Raw genomic sequence first — 20,840 nt, forward strand, 5'->3', positions numbered from 1 at the left:
TGTGACTGTCATTCTTCACTTAGCGAAAGGTCCTCCAGTTTCATCCATTTCATATGGCAAATGGCAGGATCTCCCTTTTCAAATGGCTGTATGGTACTGTAATGTGTGTGTGTTCCTGCTACATTTTCTTTACCCGTTATGGTGGGCAGTCAGGTGCAGGTAGGCTGGGTGCTTGGGAGGAAACTGAGCCTCCCAGCCTCCTTTGAGTCTTTACGCTCTTTCTGGACTCTGGCGTTCTTGTGGTCTCCCTCTCCTGTACACACGGGTCCTCTCACAGCTGTCCTCCAACTCTGAGTGACGCTGCCCTTCCATCGCTGGCCTCTCGGCACCGGTGTGCACACATATGCATGCTCACGACCAAGCTTCAGATGTTTGCAAGCAGGAACATGTCCTCGTGCCCCTCGGCACAGATGACAGCCACAGAAGTGGGTGACTAAAAAGCCGATTCATTCACTGGCCCTACACCCACAAATACTTAACTAACTTAGCTACTGTGGGTAATGCTGCAATGAACATGGAAGTTCTATCTCATCAAGGTTCTGCTTCCGTTTCTTGATCATGTTGATGCAGAAAGCACTTGGGAACGCGGGCGCATGGCGCGCGTGCCTGATGTGGACACATGGAGCATGAGTGTGGGCATGCATCAGCGGGCTCATCTGAGCCTAGAGGCTGGGCTCTATGGGCGGCGTCACTCAGAGACCGCTCCGGCTGCGAGAGAACAAGCGCCGTGACTGCAGAGTTCATGAGAGAGCGGCCAGAGCGGCCAGAGAGACCCCAGGAAGAGCTAAGGGGTCACTGGGGGCTTTGGGACTTGCCAGCCTCCCAACCCCTCCGCCCCCTGCTGGGCGGTGCCTGTCTCCTCCTGCCTGGTCCCTGGGAGCACTAAAGCCTGAAAGGGCCACTGAGGGCTCTGGGGCTGTCCTTATTCATCTGCTGAATTGGTAGTGAGCCTGCCTGTGCCTGTTGGCACAGTGTGCTAGCTCAGTGTGCACTGATTTGAGGAAGTCAGCCAGAGTGGCTGTACCTGCTCACATCCCCAGCACAGTGCACAGGCTCCCTTTTCTCCCTGCTCCTTCAGCATTTGTTATTGCTTGTCTTTTTTTTTTTTTTTTAAAGATTTATTTACTTGTGCATACAGAGCTGGGGTACAGGACAGAGGTGCAAGGGTGGTGAGAGGATTCACCAGAGACAGAGCAGGTGCAGAACCGACAGATCAGTGAAGTACACTGCTGAGGGGAGCAGCGGGGAGACAGCTCCTGTGGGTCAGCTCCAGGGCAGGGATCGAACTTGTGCTGAAGTGGCCGTGGTTAGCTTCGCAGTGCTGCGTCCCAACCTGCTGCACCACTTGGGAGGTCCTGGCTTGTCTTTTTAATAACTCTCCCAACAAGTGGACGCGCTAGTGCACTGTGGTTTTGATTTGCATCACCCTGATGAGTGTGATGCCGACCTCTTGGCAAGCGTCTGTGAGCCAGTTGTATCCGCCCTAATGGAAAAAAGATATTTTGCATATTTTTGAATTGTGTTATTTGCATTTTGCTATTGATTTGTATGAGTTAATTATAAACTCCTCCACAGTGAGGATCATGTTACTAACCCTGGCTGAAGCAGCTTGTAGGTTTGGCCTCTTAGAGGTAGATCCTTCTCTCTAATTCTGGGAGTAGAGCTTCAAGGTGTTACTTGAGTGAGGGAAGCACTTAGAAAGAAGTCAGCTCTTCTAAGACATTCTTAGAAGGCTTTGATAAGGAGATAAAAATAAGTACCAGAGCCTATTGTTTATGTATTGAATAAATACAGCTTTGTGTTGTCCCAAGGGATAAAAATTTCTAAATTTTTATTTATGTTAATATGTTACATTATCTGGACTAAATTATCTCTGATTTAATATGTTACATTATCTGGACTAAATTATCTCTGATTTATTTTTTGATCAGTTATTTCTGGGGTTAAATAATTCACCCACTTTCATAGTCTAGTTAACATTGTATCATTTCAAGTCAAATGTAGGCTTGTGGCCCTGTGTGTAACAGTTACATACACTGAAACTCCTCTCTTCTATGTTGCAGTATTTGCTGTCAGCTGTCTACATTTCTTAAAGACCTTTGTAGGGAAATCTTATTTATTACTTAGATCTTCACTATTTCTGTTGCTCTTCTTACATTCATCAAGACCTAAGTGTCTCAGAAATTTCCCTGCTTTTTTTTTTGATGTTTTTCTTTCTCTCCTGAGATCTTCCAGCTTCCAGTCACTTCATTGGAGTTTAGCACTCCCTTATGGGGCCTGACCTCCATTGTTGCTTTTTCAAGTCTTTTGTGGTAATTGTGACTTTTGTATCATCTAGAGCATCGCACCTATTTGGTTGCTTTTTTTTTTTTTTTTAGAATTCCTGAGATTTTCTAGTTCCTCTGGATTCCATCTCCAGTGGGTGAGTTCCTTGTTGTTTAGGTTGGGGGTGTTGGGGCCCCTGGCCAGTGCCGTCTGTTTCAGCAGGTCTTCATCCTGTTTAGGTCCCACTGAGGCCAGATTTCAAGGCCAGTGCTATCGGTCTGTGCAGCACGTCGACAACTCAACTGTGAGCGGAGACTTGTGGGTGTGTAAACACAGAGTCAGCGGCGCCCCTTCCCCAGCTTTCTTTTTTCCACGGCTCTCCCGGCCATGAAAACCTTTTCATTAGCTTTTTGGCTAGAAAAGACCGGGCTTCTCTCACTTCTACACTTTGCACTTCTGGTTCACTGTGTAAGTCCATGACTGGGCTCCCTCTTGGGGACAGAGCTGCTAGAGAAAATTGAACACAGTCGGACAACTTGGAGTTTCTTCCCCAGATCTGATTGACTCTGTTTACTCCTTAGTGCCCTCGGTTAGTGACTTTGGTGTTCTGCCCAGAACTTTTAGCTTTAAATGGGTCAGGAAAACTGCCGTGGGTTTATGCTGCTAGAGCTGAACCAGAAATCTGCTTTGTGACATTTAAAATCTTGGATCTGTGGAATTTAAAAAAAATACCAGCCTTTACAAATTATCTTATTTCTTCAAATTATCATAATACATACAACAAATGTATGTCAGAATTGGAACAAAATACCTTAAACCAACATACATTCACCCTAGATTGCCTCTGTAGCAGAGGGCTGAAAAGGAGGTGGGCTGGAAGTACTGGTCCAGTTGCTCCATCTTCATGCTGCTGCTTTTGTCTGAGGTTCCCTGGGAGCTGAGGAGAAGCTAGCTGGGGATGGCATTTGAAGGACTTGTGACTAGAAGAAAGGTAGGTGGGGGTTCCATCTACATCCTTACAGTGGCAATCGGACATTTTGTATTATATTAGCAAGTAACCTGGAAGGTACAATTTTGTTCACACCCTGAAGTGATGTTTTTATTGGATGAGACCTTATCATCCCACAGCTGAGACAGTGACACTTGCGGAGCAGCGGTTTAACTAGGTGGGGGGAGGGGAGGAGGGCACTCGTTGCCAGGCGTGGGGCGCTGGTGGCATTTCTGATGGCTGTGGAGGCAGGGGAAGCAGAATTGTTCATAGCAAGGGCAAGGCTGTGGGGAAGAGACTCACATCTGGATGAGCATTTCCTGAATTCTGGGAAGAATGGTAAACAGCAAATGCTCTTAAATGCTTTGCAGTGAGCCTGCTGACGAACAAAGTACACTTTGGACCATGACAGTCGGTATAGTTGTCTCTGACCTCAAAAATAACTGAACTATTTTAAGAAAGATAGGGAATTTTTGTATCTATATATACCTGAAAATTATCTATTTTATGCTTTCATTGTTTAGTTAAGATTGTGCTATCCTCATAAAATAGCCTTTCTCTATGGAATGGTTTTCATAAAAGGTATTTCTTGAAGGTTAATTCAAACTCACCTCTGAAATAGTTTTTTCAAAAAGATAATCATTTTTTCTTGGTATCTTTTAATGGTTTTATCTTTATATTGTCAGTGATTTTTGTTGTCTTAAAAAAAGTATTGTACCTTTAGAAAAGATAACTTTGGAAATTTGCAGTGAGGCAGAAATGCCTCCCTTTTCTCTAAGATTTTCTTCCTTATTGCATAGAATTATGTGTAACATTTTCTTAAGCAGAAATTGTAAAGATACTAGTAAGTTGTCTCTAGCTCTGTAGTAAAAGAAAGTGTCTTTATTACATATATCCTAGAATGATTTACATTAGGAAACACGTTACTGATATTTACTATGTTAGTGGAAGGAGAAACAGAGTTATCTCACTAGGTTTGCTAACAGCTGTTGAAAGAAATTTAGTAGTGATTCCTAATAAAAATTTTAAGTTAAATAGGAATAGTAGGAAACTGTTTACACATGGTGCCAGCTATTTACTAAAATATAACAACAAACAAATCTATTAAATTATGAAATAACAAACCCATCACTGTGAAAATGAGGAGTACAAAAATCTCTCAACTATTATGTAATTAGTTTTATTTGGTTTGGGCTAATAATGTAAGACTAGATTCTTCATTTATAGATGATAGAGATCTAGGAAATGTAAGCGACTCATCTGAAAGAGAGCACTAATTTTTTTAAAAATAGGGTAAAGTGGCTGAGTACAAAGAAGACAAGTCACTTTACTTTTGTAATGAATGAAGAATTGGAGTGAGACAACAGAATGTATTCCCATCTTAGGATATTCAATAGTTGGATTAATATGCTCTTAAAATAAGAGCTTGTTATTTTTTAAAGCTCAATAAAAAGATGTATAACACATCGATTTCCAGAACATAATGATGTTTAAGTAGGTAAAATACTGTTAAATTTTTGGGCGAATTACATGCTTACCTCCACAGCATGCTGAGTGGGAGTCATGGAGAATAAGAGCTGCACTTTAAAACTGCGGCTGCACTTTCGAAAGGGAGTTGGTAGTGAGAAGTGGCCACTGCACACTGGGTTCACAGATGGCTGGCTCAATATGGGGCTTGACCACATGCTTTCCTCTTCTTCCCTACAATCTGCCATGACCACAAAGGGAGCATAAGAGACGGTAACTCATAAGGAAAAAATAGTAGAGAAGACAGTGACAAAAGATGCTGACCATCTGTGGGAAAATAGTGACTAGGGGAGTGTGACTGAATTCAGGGAGGATGTAGCCCAGCACCTCATGGAAGGGCATAGAGAGGAGGCCCAGCACATCTCACCAGGCTTCAGAGTGTGTGGAGGCTCCAGCTGTTTCCAGAGGCAGAGGTCAGGTGTAATGCTGAAAAATGGAAATTCCCTAAAGGTGTGTGTCTTTTGGATCATCTTCTGCCTCTGTGGCAGATAGGCGACCACTTCACTCCCTCTTCCTGGGGAGACGGAAGCATGCTGGAACTAGTGGCCGGCCCTGCGCTTCCTTCCCTGGCACAGTGGAGCAACCTACACGCTGACCTTGGGAGGCAAAGGTGACCGGGTGTATCTGGTCACTGTATGGCGAAGCCCAGCTGTCAGCAGGCTAGCTGCTCACCCCTAGCTTTTGAGAGTTTTTTCAGCACTTCAGTCTGAAATGTGAAGGAAGCACACCAGGGTCACCATATATAGGGGGACGTTTCGCAGTAAAAGGGGAGGCTCAAAACAGCCAGCAAATAAACAAAAGAAACTAAATGGTGGGAGAAACATAAGAAAACTACGCAAAATCAACCAGAGAAAGAGTGAAAGATGTCAAATTCTTCTCCCCCCCCCCCCCCCCGAGACTGGGAACAGTGCTAGGAACAGTATTGAGAACAAGGAGCTTTTGGAAATTTAAAAATGGTAGTTGGGGTGGGAGAATTCCATGAACAGATGAGTATGAAATTGAGTATTGGGGCCAGACACTGTCCTTTTTGCATCTGAATTGATTTAACTTAAAAGTGTGAATACTTAGTACTCACCTTTCACTGTGTGTACTCGCCATGTTAAATTAAACAGGGAAAATGTGGGGGTTTTATAACTGGGGAAGAGGACTCACTTGGCTGTTCATGGGCAAATAATGAATGTCCCCTGGGTACTTCAGAGATTTGGGTTTCTGCTGGGTGTTTGGGTCATCATTAGTGTGTTACGTTAATTGTTTTTAGCCTTTGTCAAAAACTACAGCGGCCACGGCACTGTTTTTCATGGTGGGCTTGCTGTGGATTTTGGGTCCCCTGTTCAAACCCAACTTGGTCACCAGTCCTGTGAGACTGCTCTCATCTCTTCCTGAGCCTTGTCTTCCCCTCCGTCGTGGGGAAGGGTGACAGCAGTACCTGTCTCATAGGCTGATGATGAGGACGGCAAGAGAAAACCTGTGACTACTTTATACAGCGTATGGCATGTGCTCAGTGCCCAGTAACAGGAGCTGCTGCCCCGGCAATCAAGAGGGGTGACTTTGTGGGGATGAGAGAAGATGCACGCTAAAAGGAGCGGATACGCCCGCGGGGGCTCGGCGGCTGTTCTGAGCTGCTGGCCACCGTCCAGACTGGAGGCTTCTTACAAGAGCCTTCCATGCATACTCCCCGAGCCCCGGGTGCCTGGCCCTGGGCTCTGCACAGAGGAGCGCGCGGCCCCTCTGTTTGTAACTCTGATTTGTCGTGCTGGCCCACCTCTCTGTCTGGTGATCCTTACTGACAGAGTTGGTGTGTCAGTAAGTGGAGAGGAGCGAAGGCGAGGTAAACTTAAATTCTGTGCTTCAATTGCAGGCGTCCCTTAGCAAGGTAAACGTACGGCACCATGGCTCAGTTTCCAGCGCCTTTTGGTGGTAAGTCTCAGTGCTTTTCCTGTTTTGAAATGTTCCGTGTAGTCATTTTAAAAAACCCAGTGTTTCGGCAAATGCACTGTCTGTGTGAGAGTGGAGAGCATGACAGGCCTGCCCTCGTGACCCGGCTGTGCTTGGAGATGACCAGCTCCCGGGCAGTGTCTGTCATCAGGATTCTTCTGAAGCAACTTGCAGGCATCTTACTGTTTTTATTTTAATCATACCATTTCACCCACAAATATGTTAGCATGTGTTTCTAAAATATAGCACTTTTGAAGACTTAGCTACAGTGTCATTGTCACAACTGTAAAATTGATGGGATCTCTTCATGTCTTCAAGTGATTGTTAAATTTCCCTGATAATCTTTAGGCTTTTTTTTTTTTTTTTGGTCATATCAGGATGCAAAGGAGGTACAGATGTAGTTCCTTCTTGTGTCCCATTTTCTCCATTAATAATCTCCTTGTCCACCTGTTTTTCCTCTGCAGTGTGTTTGTTGAAGTAACTGGGTGGTCTGTTTTTTTCTGAAGCCTGGATTGAAAGCATGGCCCTTGCTTTTCTTTAGTTTATCTGCTTGAAACATGTCAGTCTGCAACAACAAGAACAAAAAGTATTTTCCCTAACACCTTAGGAAGATGTCCAACTCTGGACTTGCTCCTGGCCATCTTCCTGCTGTTTTAAGCAAGTGTGCCCGTGGCGCGTCACGGCAGCTGACTCAGTCATGGATGCAGTGGGAGAGGCATGAAGCACGGCTGCCCCCTCACAGCCACGCAGTCCCCCCAGGTCCTGGCAGAGCAGACTGCAAACGCCCGCACCATTAGCTTTATGGTTTTGTCTTCAGCGACCTTCTCAATAGCTGGACAGGCACTTTTGGTTTTGCTGTTGTTTATAGCTTCAGGAATAAGTTCTGACAGCAATCAAAACCTCTCCTGCGCGTTGCTGGGATGAGTCTCTGCCCTGTCTCATCGCAGGAGATGAGATGTTTAGGCATTTTGATTTCATCTTGGACATTTTGTATGAAACTTACATATTACCTCTTGCCACTTTCTTTGGGAAGTGTCTCTGTTTTTGAAATCCCATGTATAATGTACTTGCAATCCAGTGAACTGATTTGAGGAAGCCTCGGAGCCAAATGAGGAAGCTTTCAGAAGTGAGGGGTGTCTGGTCTTGGAGTTGAAACGGAAGGAGAATCTAAATCTTTTGGTTTGCCTTATTTTTTCTCCACGATGCCCACTTGGCAAAACTGCGTTAGTGAGGTATAGTTAGACCGATTATAAACATCACTGGCTTTAACTGTATGATTCAGTGATACTTAGTAAATTTGCAGGGTTGCGCAGCCAGCCAGTATTTGAATGTTTCCATCACCCTAAAACGACTTTGTGGAATCACAAAGGCAACTCACGGTGGTACTTGGCTGCTTTCGCAGCGCTCACCTGTGACATTGAAGCCGTCTGCGAGGCAGTTTTGAATTAGTCTGTTGGTTTACTTTTTGTAAATAAATGATTATTAACTCACTATGTCTCCACACCATCCCACTAACTATAAGATTGTAAATTTTTATATAAAGAATGTGAACCAATTTCTCCTTTCTTTTGTAACTGTTTTCTCTTAATTTTCTATTTGTTTAACTTCCAAGGATAAACATGTTAATTTATCAAGTCATTTATAATATACGATTTATAATTTATAATACACTGATTCTGAGAATACTTTGGAAATAATGTGTGCAGGTGCTTTTTCTTTTCTCATTGAACAGTTTGCTTCTTTTCTTGGATTACAGGCAGCCTGGATATCTGGGCCATAACTGTGGAGGAGAGAGCAAAGCATGATCAACAGTTCCATAGCTTAAAGCCAATTTCTGGATTCATTACTGGTAACTGGAGTCAATATTTATGTTTTTCCTTATCAGTGGTGCATATATCTAAGGAAAAATTTTTATGTCAAATAAAGATGAGCATAACTGACGGGACATTTACTGATGTTGCTGTCGCCTTGAGTTTGTATTTCTTCAGTTACTTTTCTAGAAGACACTCAGGCCTGTGGGGAGCAGGCCTCTTGTTTCAAGCAGACTACTGAGAGGTCTTGGTTAAGATCAGTTCTTTAAAAGTCAAGTAGAATTGAACACTGGTCCTTAAATGAAAACATTTTCTTAAATGTTGGTCTTGCACCAGTTTGGAAAACTTAAATCATTTAAAAAGAGGAGTTTTCCGGCCCTCCCTGGTGGCACATGGGTTAAAGTGCAGCACTGCAAAGCTAGCCAAGGCTGCTTCCCTGTGAGTTCGATCCCTGTCTGGAGCTGACCCACAGGGCACGCAGACCCCTCCTGTCTCCCCACTGCTCCCCTCAGCAGTGTACTTTATCCATCTGCCTGTGCTGCTCCCCACTCTGACTCTGGTGAGTCCTCTCACCGCCCCTGCACCTTTGGCCTGTATGTCATTTCTGTATGCATAAATAAATAAATGTTTAAAAAAAAAAAAGAGGAGTTTTGTTATTGCTGTGACCCCAGCTTGCTTTCTTTTGCTTCTGCTAGTCTTTCCTTCAGGAATTAGTTTGATTACTCTTCAGGAATTAGCTTTAGGAGAAAAGGGGAGATAGATTTCAAGAGGACTTGAATATCTTAACGGTTCTCCCTAATTTATGAATCTCATAATCATCAATATAATTTTTCAAATCATTGATACTTCTCCATAAAGATATTAAAAGTATTGAAAAATTTAAGTGTAGATTAGGAATGGCAAAGATTTTTTCCCTTTTTTTTTTTTTTTTTTAAGATTTATTGACTTATTTAGACATACAGAATTGAGGTACAGGCCAGTGGTACAGGGGGTGGTAAGAGGATTCACCAGAGACAGAGTGGGGAACAGAACCAGCAGATGGACACTGCTGAGGGGAGCAGTGGGCAGGTCAGAAGAGGCCTGCTGTGCCATGTGGGTCACCCCCGGGGCTGGGGATCGAAGTTGCACTGAAGTGGCTGCTTGTAGTGCTGTGTCCTAACCTGTTGTACCACCAGGGAGGGCCCTCCTCTATTTTTTTTTTTAAAGATTTATTTATTTATTTATGCACACAGACCTGGGGTACAGTCCAGAGGTGCAGGGGCACTGAGAGGATTCACCAGAGACAGAGTGGGGGGCAGAACAGGCCAACTGACAAAGCACACTGCTGAGGGGAGCGGCAGGGAGAAAGGAGAGGTCTGCACGCCCTGTGGGTAGCTCTCTCACCGGGATCGAGCTCGCACTGAAGCAGCTGTGGCTATCTTCACAGTGCTGCACTTTAACCTGCTGCACCACCAGGGAGGGCCCAGATTTTCTTTTTAATAAAGCAAAAGTCAGGGCATCCATTTCCTGAGGACTCCTGTAGGTGTGCTTTGTCATAATGTACAACTGCCGCTGCCTTAATTAATGATAGAGTAATTAAAGCTGGCAATCCACCTCTGCAAATGATAGGCCTCTTTGGGGAATATTTTTCAAGCATTAAGTGCTAAGGTCAGTGCTAGTGGATTCATTTTGCTTACAGGATTCACACTTTACTTACAGACTTAGCATTTAGATTTTATCATGTATTCAGTTCAGTATTTAGAGGATCATCAACCTCTCTACTTCTATAATTTTGTCATAAGAGGATTTCTGTCAGCTATCGCTTTCTTCTGAAACTTTTTTCATTCAATTTACAGGTGATCAAGCTCGAAACTTTTTTTTTCAATCTGGGTTACCTCAACCTGTTTTAGCACAGATATGGTAAGTTGGAACTTCAGTAAAACCAAAGGTAAAAATAAAAGATTCCAGTAAAGTTAGTTCTTAAAATGTAAAGAACATGTCTCTCTGGTGTGAAACACTGTGCTACTTAGCACAGAAATGCTTCTGAAAAGTGTCTAATATGGAATGTAAGAAAAAACTGGAGCAAGGCAACATTGCCAAAATGTTGAATTTCCCGTGGTGAAACTTGTATTTTGATATTTTCGTACCCGTGTTTCTTAACTTCAGCCACCTCACCCATACTCACCTGAGTTTCCCTTATTGTAGGTTAATATTGTATTAGTTCTTTAATTCCGTTGAATAAAAGATAAAAAATTTGAGGGTCCCAGTGAACTAACCATGATTTATTACAATCTTGTGTAAGGTTGAATGCATAGTGAATATTGTTACATCCCTTGATTAACTCTCACACACACGGGCTCAGAAATCTCTTGAAACTGAAAGAAAGAAAGGAAGGAAGGGAGGGAGGGAGGGAGGAAGGAAGGGAGGAAGGAAGGAAGGAAGGAAGGAAGGAGAGAGAATGACTCAGGCAGGTGGCAAATACAGTTTGGGCTGTAGGTCCACATGAAGTTGTATCTCCCCCACTGTATGGTTCTGGTGGCTATTGCCTGATCTCCCTGGGTTTGTGGTGGTGTAGACTCAGCCACTGTAGTAGGAAAAGCATGTGCTCTGAGCCCCAGATTCAAACATGCCTGCCTTTGTGATTTGGAAGCATGTATTTATCCTTTCTAACCTTGGCTTTGTAATCTGGAAAATGAAAGACTCGTCCTTTCCTCAGAAGGTGCTGAGAGCATTGCAGAGAAACTCTGAAGGCCTAGTGCTTGGACCCAGCACAGGACAGGGTCAGAACAGACCCGAGGAGGGAGCTGCTCTTGTCCTCGGGGGCAGGGCTTTCCATATGATTCTATTGCCCGTTCCCTTACCCAAGCGAACTTCGTTATTTATAACTTTATGGGAATGAGCACAGGTTGACACAGTTCCTTGCTGCCTTCCAGCAGAGCCTGTAGAACATAGTCAGAGCATGCTCAGAAGTGTCATCAGGATGAAGATAGTTCACTGCTCTGGGATAGCAAAGGCAAGGCGCGCACATTCACACATCTGCGTGGAATGAGAACCAAAGATACCTGAGTGCTGTGCTTTTTGGGGTGTCTGCTCTCTTGCTCTTTCCCAGGGGTGAGCACAGTGGCTGCCATTCTGTCTCGACTCATGTGCCTCTTCTGCGCTGCCCTCTAGTTCTAACTTCTGGTTTACTTTGAGCTAGAAAAATCAGACACTTTTGGGGCTACTTTTAAAGTTACTAAACAGCCAAGAGACGGGGAGAGGCAGGGAGAGCGCACTGGTGTGTGTGAGCACAAGTCACTGACCTGCCGGTGAAGTGCCCCAGTATGAATGGAGACCCGAGACATCTGCGTTCCCGGGGACAGGCTTCTTTGCTTGGTGTTCTAGTAGACGAATGTCTTTCACACACCCGAGTGCAGGCACTAGAATCTTCGTTTCCCAGGATTCACTTCCTCCACTCAAGGCTGCCTTTTTGCTGCGGTCCCAATTTTTGAAGGTTCATTCAAGAAGCAGTCTTTTGGACAGGAAGTGTGCTGTAACGGGTGGGATCATGTTTTCAGGGATCGGCCCAGGGTCAGTGACTAGTGTGGATGCTGGAAATAAGCAGTGAGCAGGCAGAATCTGTGCTTCCTCGCGGTCCCATCGCGGAGGATGGTTAGTAGTAGCATGACAATTGCTGTGTGGTAATGTGCATACGGGAGTGACAGGAAGGATTAGCCAGGTAATTTAATTTTATCATTGACAGTTGTCCAAATTGAGTTTTGCTATGTGTAGTGAAGTCACATTTCTTGGTGTTTTCATTGTGAAAATGTTAACAGTAAAGGTGATGATGGGCAGGCTGAATTAAAAATGGTTATTATTATTATTTTTGCTTCGGGACTTGATTTCTGACACGACACTAAATAAAATAAAGACAGCACACCATGATTAAAAAAAGAACTGCGCGGCGGGGGGGAAAAAAAACCCCGGAAAAAAAAGGGGGCCGGAAAAGGAAAGAGCTGCCCCAGTGGGCATGGCAGGGCTGGGGCTGCGGCCTCCCGCTCGCCTGGGCAGTACTCCACCGCTCACATTTTGGTTTTTTTAAATCTGTAGCTACTAACAGCAGGCCTAATGCAACAGCTTCTCCCCACGATCACCCATGCTCGTCTTGTTTTGTCACCTGGACCATCCTGGCGGGGCCACAGCGAAGGCCCATGCCCGTCTTGGTGGCGAGAGGAACGGGTTTGAGTTTGACTTTGGAGTATTCACAGCATGCTGGGGAATATATGTTAGAAACTTTTATAATTTTTGTTCCCGGTAGAAACTGTGCCAGGTCCTTTTGAACTGTAACCTACTAATCCTTTGGGCCTACTTATCCTCCCAAACAGAGCTATTGTCCAACCCAACTTCAAATTAAGAATACAAGAAAATCTGAATTCTCAGAGGATGGAGTGCAGCCAGTGAGCGTAATGCCAAATTAACACAGCGGCCAAAGATGATACACATCTTCCTAGAAATTGTCTGACTGAGAAGGAACGGGAAGGAAATTGGCAAATACCGTAAATCCCTTTGGCAACTTAATGCTTACAACTGCTCCAGCCTCGCCCGGGTGTGGAGACAGAGGAGAGGGAAGCAGAGGGGAGTGGACCAGAGCCTGAAAGGCACAGGAAAGAAAAAGGCGCAGAACAAGGGCTTTGGAATGAGGTTGTAGGGGCCCCCAAAGGGGAGCTTGAAGATCTGAGGAGAGCAGAGGGGATGAGAGGGAGCTCTGCTTGGAAGGGGGCGCCTTGACACTGCGACACATGCAGAGCAGTTGCAGCTCTGCTGCCTCGTACCGCCACACCAGCTCAAGGGCGCGTCACGGTTTTTGTGACACACTGAGGAGCGATGCAGGTCTGTGTTCAGAAGTGATGGAGTAGTTTTCTTGCCTCCTCAGTGCGGATGTGTTATTTATCTAAACTACTAGGTTAGTTTGTGTCCTTGCTCAGGTTGGGAATCCTCTTTGGGGACTGAATTTTATTTTTGAAGACAGCACATAAACAGGGTTTCAGAAACCAAAATTATACAAGACATCCCACTCTCTCTCCTGTCCCTTCATCCCAGTCCCAGCCTCCTATATTTGCCTCTTACTAGCCTTTGACCAACATGAGGGCATGCCAGGGCACAGTCAAGAAATTCTCTCCACATTATTGCGCCTGCAGAAAAAAGAGGGGCAAAACTTGTGGTCAGCTCAGCAGATGCTGAGTAGGCCTTGATACAAAATGTAGTAGCCATTTCTAACCAGCAGGAGAGGGGACCGCTTAAGTAGACGCTGCCAAGTGGCGTTCTGAACAGCGAGATTCGGCAGGCATTGCACTGACACGCCGAGCCAAGCCCACCCACACTCAGCAATGTCTCACTATCTCAGAGGGAGTAAGATTACTGAAAAAGAGGAATAAATAATGGAAAATTATCTCCCCTTTCTTTTGTTGGCTGTGTGATTGTATACTTCTCAAACCTACAAGATTTTTATTTAAAAAGTCAGTAGGATTTCTCCAAGTTAGGTAAGATAACCAAATACAGCATTAATATTTATTCTCGCTATTCTTGCACCTCAGTATGGATGTGGGAGCACCCAAACATGTTCCAAGTCGTGAGCAAAATGACAAAATTCCTGATATTTGAATACATGTGCCAAGAAAAGCAATTACATTAAGAAATCACTACAGTCTCACTAATGGGATTATTAGAAGAGCTGAACAAATGGAAAACCATGTCATTTTTCTTTGGTAGACAAATGATCATAAATATGTCAGTTCTCCATCAATTAACATCTCTAGTGACGTTTTAACTTGGATCCTTAGAGGGTTATGCGTAGAATTGACAGAGAAACTTCTTTGAGTAGCCAAATAAAGTGGAATTAAAAACAAAAGCTTTGTCAGGTACAGGACATACTGTAGAGCAGTATGATGAACCAGGGCTGGGTAGACCTGCAAGGTGTCAGTCCAGATAGATAATCTGGCATTAACTCCAGCATCATATTTAGTGATCTCACGTCATTGAGCAAATACTTTTTAGATCAGTGAGAAGAGGATGCATTGGTTAACCTTACTGGGAAAGCTAGGAATCTATTAGAAAAATACAGTTGAATCCTGGAGTTACATGGTATACATACACACTCTTTGCAGTCGGTTTCATGATTGAAATGTAATAAAAATTCAATCTGAGAAAAAAATGGACTGAATGTACAAACTATGTGATAAGAGATATTTTACATATAGAACATACAATTTCTATACAGTAAAAGATATTTAATACAAATGAACAGATGATAAAAGTTTAAAAATGTTTTCACCATTGACCATAAACAGTGAATGTGAACTATACCGTGAGCTCTTAATAGCTGGCAAGAAAAAGACCTGTAGTCCATCAGGAAACTTGGCAAAGGATACCAATGGGTAATTCCTAGAAATATGAAGCCAGGTTACTAAGAAACATGGAAAGCGGCACTCAGGCTCACTGGTGCTGAGTGGGGTTCAGAGTCTACTGGTGTGGTCCACCAAAGGGGACCCCTGGCTTAAGGGACCCTGGCTGCAGGGCCTGGGGTGCTCCTATCTGAGGCAAAGAGGAGCTTCCGGCAGCCGCAAACTTCCATTTCCTGTCTTATGACCTTTATTTCTGAAAGAGTAGTGTTGACTCTTACTACAATTTTTAAGAATTTTAGCTTTTGTTATGCAGTGTGTCTTTTGTCTCTTGAACAATGTAAGACTTATTTTCTGTTAAACCCAGTTCTCTGTTTTGGACGCTGCACGTGGCTCATTTAAAAGGTTGCTAGTCACATTGGAGCAGCTGGTCTGATCACTTGATATTTCAAATAAAATCTTTAGATTTAAAAAGTAAATCCTCATGCTGTTTAATATGTAGATGAAAAGAAATTGAATCTGAATGAACAAATACTCAACACGTTTGTAGAAGGACAGCTTGAACAGCTTCAGGAGTCACTTAGTAGTTGCACAGCTACAGAGCATGTTCTGCCTGGTCTGGGCTGTTGTCCCCCTGGACTTCATGCCACTGGCCAAATGTCCTAGTCGTTGTCTCTGTTTTCTGACAGCTTTATCATGATGTCATAAATTCACCCTTTTGAAGGGTCTTGGTTGTCAGTCTGTTCAGAACTGTGTGAGTATCTTAAGCTCAGACTGAAAATAACCTATGTGTCATTAGGTGTGAAGAGTGACACAATGAAACGGATTTGTAGTTAAATAAAACCTTGTCTCTTTCCCCAGTCATTTCCTATAGCTTGGTCAGCAAATCCTGCTTGGTTCTGTCCTCCCCCCAGAGACAGGGAGCCGCTGTGCGCTTGCCTGGGCGGCACTGGTCGTGGGGCAGTGCTAAGTCCGTGTGTTGTTTGCAGGGCGCTCGCTGACATGAATAACGATGGGAGGATGGATCAGGTGGAGTTTTCCATAGCCATGAAACTCATCAAACTGAAGCTCCAGGGATATCAACTCCCCTCCGCACTTCCCCCCATCATGAAACAGCAGCCAGTGGCTATTTCTAGCACACCAGCATTTGGTAAGTCCGAAAAGGAATTGGTTGCTATATTTTATTGTATATTTTAAAAATATTTCCCTTTTTTACCCTCCCTCTGTCTTTCATATTGTGAGATGCTAGGAGATAATTATGTCTGCAAAATGACCACCCTGGCAGGGAAATAGTACCAGAGGAGAGGTCTCTGTTCACTGTCTAACCCTAAGATGAGAGGGGAAGGCCAGAGGAAGGCAAAGGTCTGTCAGTTAGCGAAGGAGGAGCAAAGTTGTTGTCTGCTGCTTCATCTTCTTCTCTCAGTCTTGTTGGATTCTTATTCCTTCACGTCATCATGGAACTGGAAAACCAAAGGTTTCTGGACCTGCCACCTTCATTTCTCCTTGTGCATAAGCAACCCCTTTGGATTAGGAGATGTAGAGATGTGTTTCTTTACTCACAGTATTGACAAGGTTGGCCACATTAAATTCTTCAATAAAACAAATTGGTGCCAAAAAAACCCCACACATTTTTATTTTAGGAAAACACAGTGTTTCATAAAAAGTCTTCCAGCCAAGGGATTTTTATAAAAATTCACCAGCAACTAGTTGACTAAGGTCTCCAACACTTCTGATCTCTTCCCTGTTCTCACCCTAGACTTTCAATATTCAGGCTGGTTTGAAGATCACAGTAACCAGATCCAGCATCTGATTCACGGGGAAGTTCTTAGTTTAAATGAAGCGCAGAAGCATGAGTGGTGTCGCTTTCCTCTCATTGCCCTGGTGTATCCGGGAATAGAGGACCTGGAGGGCAGACTGTGATTGTTCGGGTTGTCTTGGATACATCAGTGATAAGCCCATGGTATTAATAAGTGCTGTGGTTGATTTTATAGACTTACCACTCGAAACACCTAACTCTACCTTACCCCCTCTAGTTGATCTTTAGCTTTTCTGAGTGGTTTTAGAACGCCCAGTTTGGGGGGAGGCAAGAAGCATAGTGATCCAAGAGAAAAGGGGAAAGTTCCCAGAGTCATGGCTGAGTAAAGGCTGGGAAGAGCAGAGGTGAGCAGGCCTGTAGTTTCCCGGCGACCAGGGCCCCACTCATTTGTCCACCGTGGCCCTGGGCCACCACACTGTGTCTCTGAAGGCCCTTGTAACCTGCGCTTGGTACGAACCCATGGGTTAAAACAGCTAACAGGTGTTTGGTTTGCTTTAGCCTCCTGCAAAAAGTGATTGGGGTGTGTGGTGGGACCCGGCACTCCACTTTCTCTTTTGCCCTCAAGCCCTGTGTCAGTAACTTTCCCTCCTACATTTATTCTGTCTCCTCTTCTTCCATTCTCCTCTGCTGCTTTATTTTCAAAATGGTGCAGCTTCACTGCCCACCACATTTTCCAGTCCTGTGATGTCTGACTGCCACTGGGTGCTCTGGGGTTTCTGACCTGACGATCTGCTAGTCAGTCCACTGCGCTGGGCCTCTCCTCAACCTCTCCTCACCTCATTCTCCTCACAAAAGTGCAGGCTTTCAGGAAGCTTTTTTCAAAAAGATAAACCAAGAAAGAATAGTAAGGAGTGCACGGTCCTAATCGCACCTGCCCACGTTCATTCAAAGGTCTGGCTGTTGCTAGTACTTCTGTTTCTGTGTCTCACCTCAAGGGTGCATCGTTTTTCTTTAGCTCTTTCAGAACAAAATAATTTATTATGGTTATCGTGATTTTCTAATCAATATTAAAAGTGGTCTAACTTAACCTTTGCTAGCCCTTCCACAGTGGACCTGCACTTGTAGTATTTTATTTGGACACAAGAATAATCCTAAAAGTATGATGAAATTATTAGTTCTGTTACATAAATGAGAGAACCCAAATTCCAAGAAGTTGAGCAGTTTGCTTAATAGTACATTTCTAAAAATGGAGGTGGAGCCTGTCCAAACCCAGTTTTCCTGAAGGTCCTCAGTTTCCTCATCTCCATCTCTGTCTAATGAAGCTGGACTTCATTGTTGCCATGCCATGCAGGCATCATGCAGGACTCTTCTGGGGTATTAATGAAGATGTTATCACTCTGAAATTTTGGCTGGCTGGTACTTGAGCAGTCATTGTGTTGAATTCCCTGTGTTAAGAATAAATGGGGTACAAAAAAAAGTGGTATAGTGATTTGCCCAGGGGCACCCTGCTGTCTTCTGGGGAATTCTGTGTCTTTCTTCAGTGCTCTTGCACATAGAATAATTCTCCTCTTACTCTGCATCCAACTATTTTGGTGGGGTTTATTTTTTGCATGATTTTTTGTTCTTGTGATTTTGGCTAGAATCCATGATTTTATTGAATTTTTAGATCATAGTTTGAAGACCCCCTACTGTGTGTTGGAATTGTTGGGGACACAGTGGTGAGTGAGACATGGCTCTTGGCATGATGGACCTTCATGCAATGTTGCGTGAAGCAATAAATAGATAAATCATTCTAGGGAGAGACAGGTGCAGTCAATTGCATAAATGGGGTAATATGATAAACCCTCACCCCCATGGGACATGGTGATCAGGATGAATTCTGAGAACATGCCTTTTGAGCTTATGTACATGACAGCCATTTGAAGACCTGGGGAGACTTCTTTTGGGATAGGACTCAACTCTGAGAAGTGACTGGGAGTGGAACAGAAATTGAGCAGGGCAGCTACCTAGAGACTAAAGAAAAGGTCATATTTTAATCAACATGGGGTAGGAAAATGGTAGTTGGAAATCCCAGGAAGTAAGGCCAACACAAGAATAAGCAACAGGCACTTTCAGGCAAGGTCAGATCCCACTCACAGTTATTACTAGAAAAAAGAGGATAAAGAATAACTCCCCTTGGACAGCAGGCAAGTCATCTGCCATTTTATAACAAGCTAAAGGATACTGAGAATGTTACAGTTATGAAAAACCAACACAAATCAGACTTTTAAAGTCTCAGCAATAAAGAGCCAAAATTCGGAAAACACTCCCCCCCCCCTTCAGCTATTGATTCGAAAATGTTTTCTGTTTCTGGGGGGCACTGAATTGTAGAACTTAAAATACTTTGTCCTGCCCTTGACTCTTTCTTCCCCTCTTCCCTCTTAGCCTCAGAAAACTCATTATATTAGCATCAACTGATTTTTTTTTTGGAAGATTTATTTATTTGTGCATACAGAACTGGGGTACAAGCCAGAGGTGCAGGGGCAGTGAGAGGATTCACCAGAGACAGAGTGGGGAGCAGAACAGGCCGACTGACGAAGTACACTGCTGAGGGGAGCAGCGGGTGGGTCAGGAGAGGTCTGCCGCGCCCTGTGGGTCACCTCGGGGCAGAGATGGAACTCGTGCTGAAGTGGCTTTAACATCTTAGTGTTGTGCTTTAATCCGCTGTGCCACCAGGGAGGGCCCAGCATCAACTGACTTTTATAAGTATTTTGCTTTGTTGAATCATCAATGCAAACATCCCAATATTTGCTGTTCTGACATGCTTTACTACACATCCCCTCAAACTGCTTCCATTTAACTGTAATGGGCAACATTTCATCATTCCTATGGCTGAACAGTATTCCATTGTGTGGATAGACCACATCTTCTTGATTCAGTCATAATTCAGTGGACAATTAGATTGTTTTCAAGTCTGATTTATTTCAAATAATGCTGCAAGAATATTGTAGTGCATATAATTTTTTTTTTTTGAGTGGGATGGTTTCATGTTATTTGGATATATGCTTAAACTAGGATCGCTGGATCACATGGTCTTTCCATTTTTACTTTTTTAAGGTAAATCCATCCACATTACTTTCCTAAATGGTCATACCAGTTTACAGTCCAACCATGTACTAAGCTTCCTCCACATCCTCTCCAGTACTTCTTATTGGGATCTCTTTAATATGTACCCATTCTGATGGGTATGAGATGATGTCTCATGGTTTTCATCTTATTGAGTTGCTTATTTGGGATTTTTCTTGCATACTGTGACCTGTATTGCTGTTATCTTCTGGCTAAACCTGCTTTTGCTGTAATCCATAATGTATACTAAGTTTCATTAATCTTAAGGTATCTTTAATTTAATCACTATTAACAAACATGTTTTCTGTGTCTATACTGTTATGATTTTTCCAAGTTAAAAATGTAGCTGGCCCTCCCTGGTGGTGCAACGGGTTAGGACGTAGCACTGCAAGCGAGCCGCAGCCACTTCAGTGCAAGTTCGACCCCCAGGCCTGGAGGTGACCACATGGCGCGGCAGACGTCTCCTGATCTGCCCACTGCTCCCTTCAGCAGTGTACTCCCTCGATCTGCCTGTCCTGCTCCCCACTCTGTCTCTGGTGAATGCCCTCCCCGCCCCTTCACCTCTGGCCTGTACACCAGTTCTGTATGAATAAATAAATAAATCTTTTTTAAAAAAAAAAAAGCCTTATTTTTAGCTTTATGGTATTATGGCTAGAGTACTTAGTAATGTTTTCAGACTCTGTAGTTTTATAGATAACTGATCCCACATATGCTCTGTTTTTAGTGCTCTATGTATATGCAGTGGTGTTTGGATGGAGTGACTAAGTCTGTTTGGTCTAATTCCTCAGTTTCCTTTGTTTATGTTCTATCTTGTTGATTTTCCCTAGTGTAGGTAGAGTATTAAAATTACCTAGTATTATTGTGTTGTAAATATCTGTTTTGTTCTATTAATAATTGCTTTATATAGCTTGATGCTCTATTATTTGACGCATATATATTTATTAGTGTTTTTCTTATTGTATTAGGTCTTTAATCATAATGAAATGTCTATTTTTTATTACCCTTTATAATTGGAGGGTCAGAAATAAGTATACTTGTTTCTGACTTTTTTGACTGAAAACATTGTTTGTAGATTACAACCTTTAATGCTACTTCTG

General features: G+C 43.5%; 1 protein-coding gene across 1 annotated transcript in view; it reads left to right on the top strand.

Moving 5' to 3' along the window:
- Nucleotides 1-3,195: 3,195 nt before the first annotated feature.
- Nucleotides 3,196-20,840, top strand: part of ITSN1 (intersectin 1 (SH3 domain protein)) — a 118,328-nt gene continuing 100,683 nt past the window's right edge. Inside the window, exons 1-5 of the mRNA XM_004675528.2 lie at nucleotides 3,196-3,256; nucleotides 6,639-6,697; nucleotides 8,472-8,564; nucleotides 10,362-10,425; nucleotides 15,872-16,032. Coding sequence (XP_004675585.1) covers nucleotides 6,670-6,697; nucleotides 8,472-8,564; nucleotides 10,362-10,425; nucleotides 15,872-16,032 — 346 coding nt within the window. The 5' untranslated portion in view covers nucleotides 3,196-3,256; nucleotides 6,639-6,669. The remainder of the gene's footprint in view (nucleotides 3,257-6,638; nucleotides 6,698-8,471; nucleotides 8,565-10,361; nucleotides 10,426-15,871; nucleotides 16,033-20,840) is intronic.

The sequence above is a fragment of the Condylura cristata genome, unplaced genomic scaffold (genome assembly GCF_000260355.1).
Source record: "Condylura cristata isolate star-nosed mole 26May11 unplaced genomic scaffold, ConCri1.0 scaffold00003, whole genome shotgun sequence".
Taxonomy (NCBI): domain Eukaryota; kingdom Metazoa; phylum Chordata; class Mammalia; order Eulipotyphla; family Talpidae; genus Condylura; species Condylura cristata.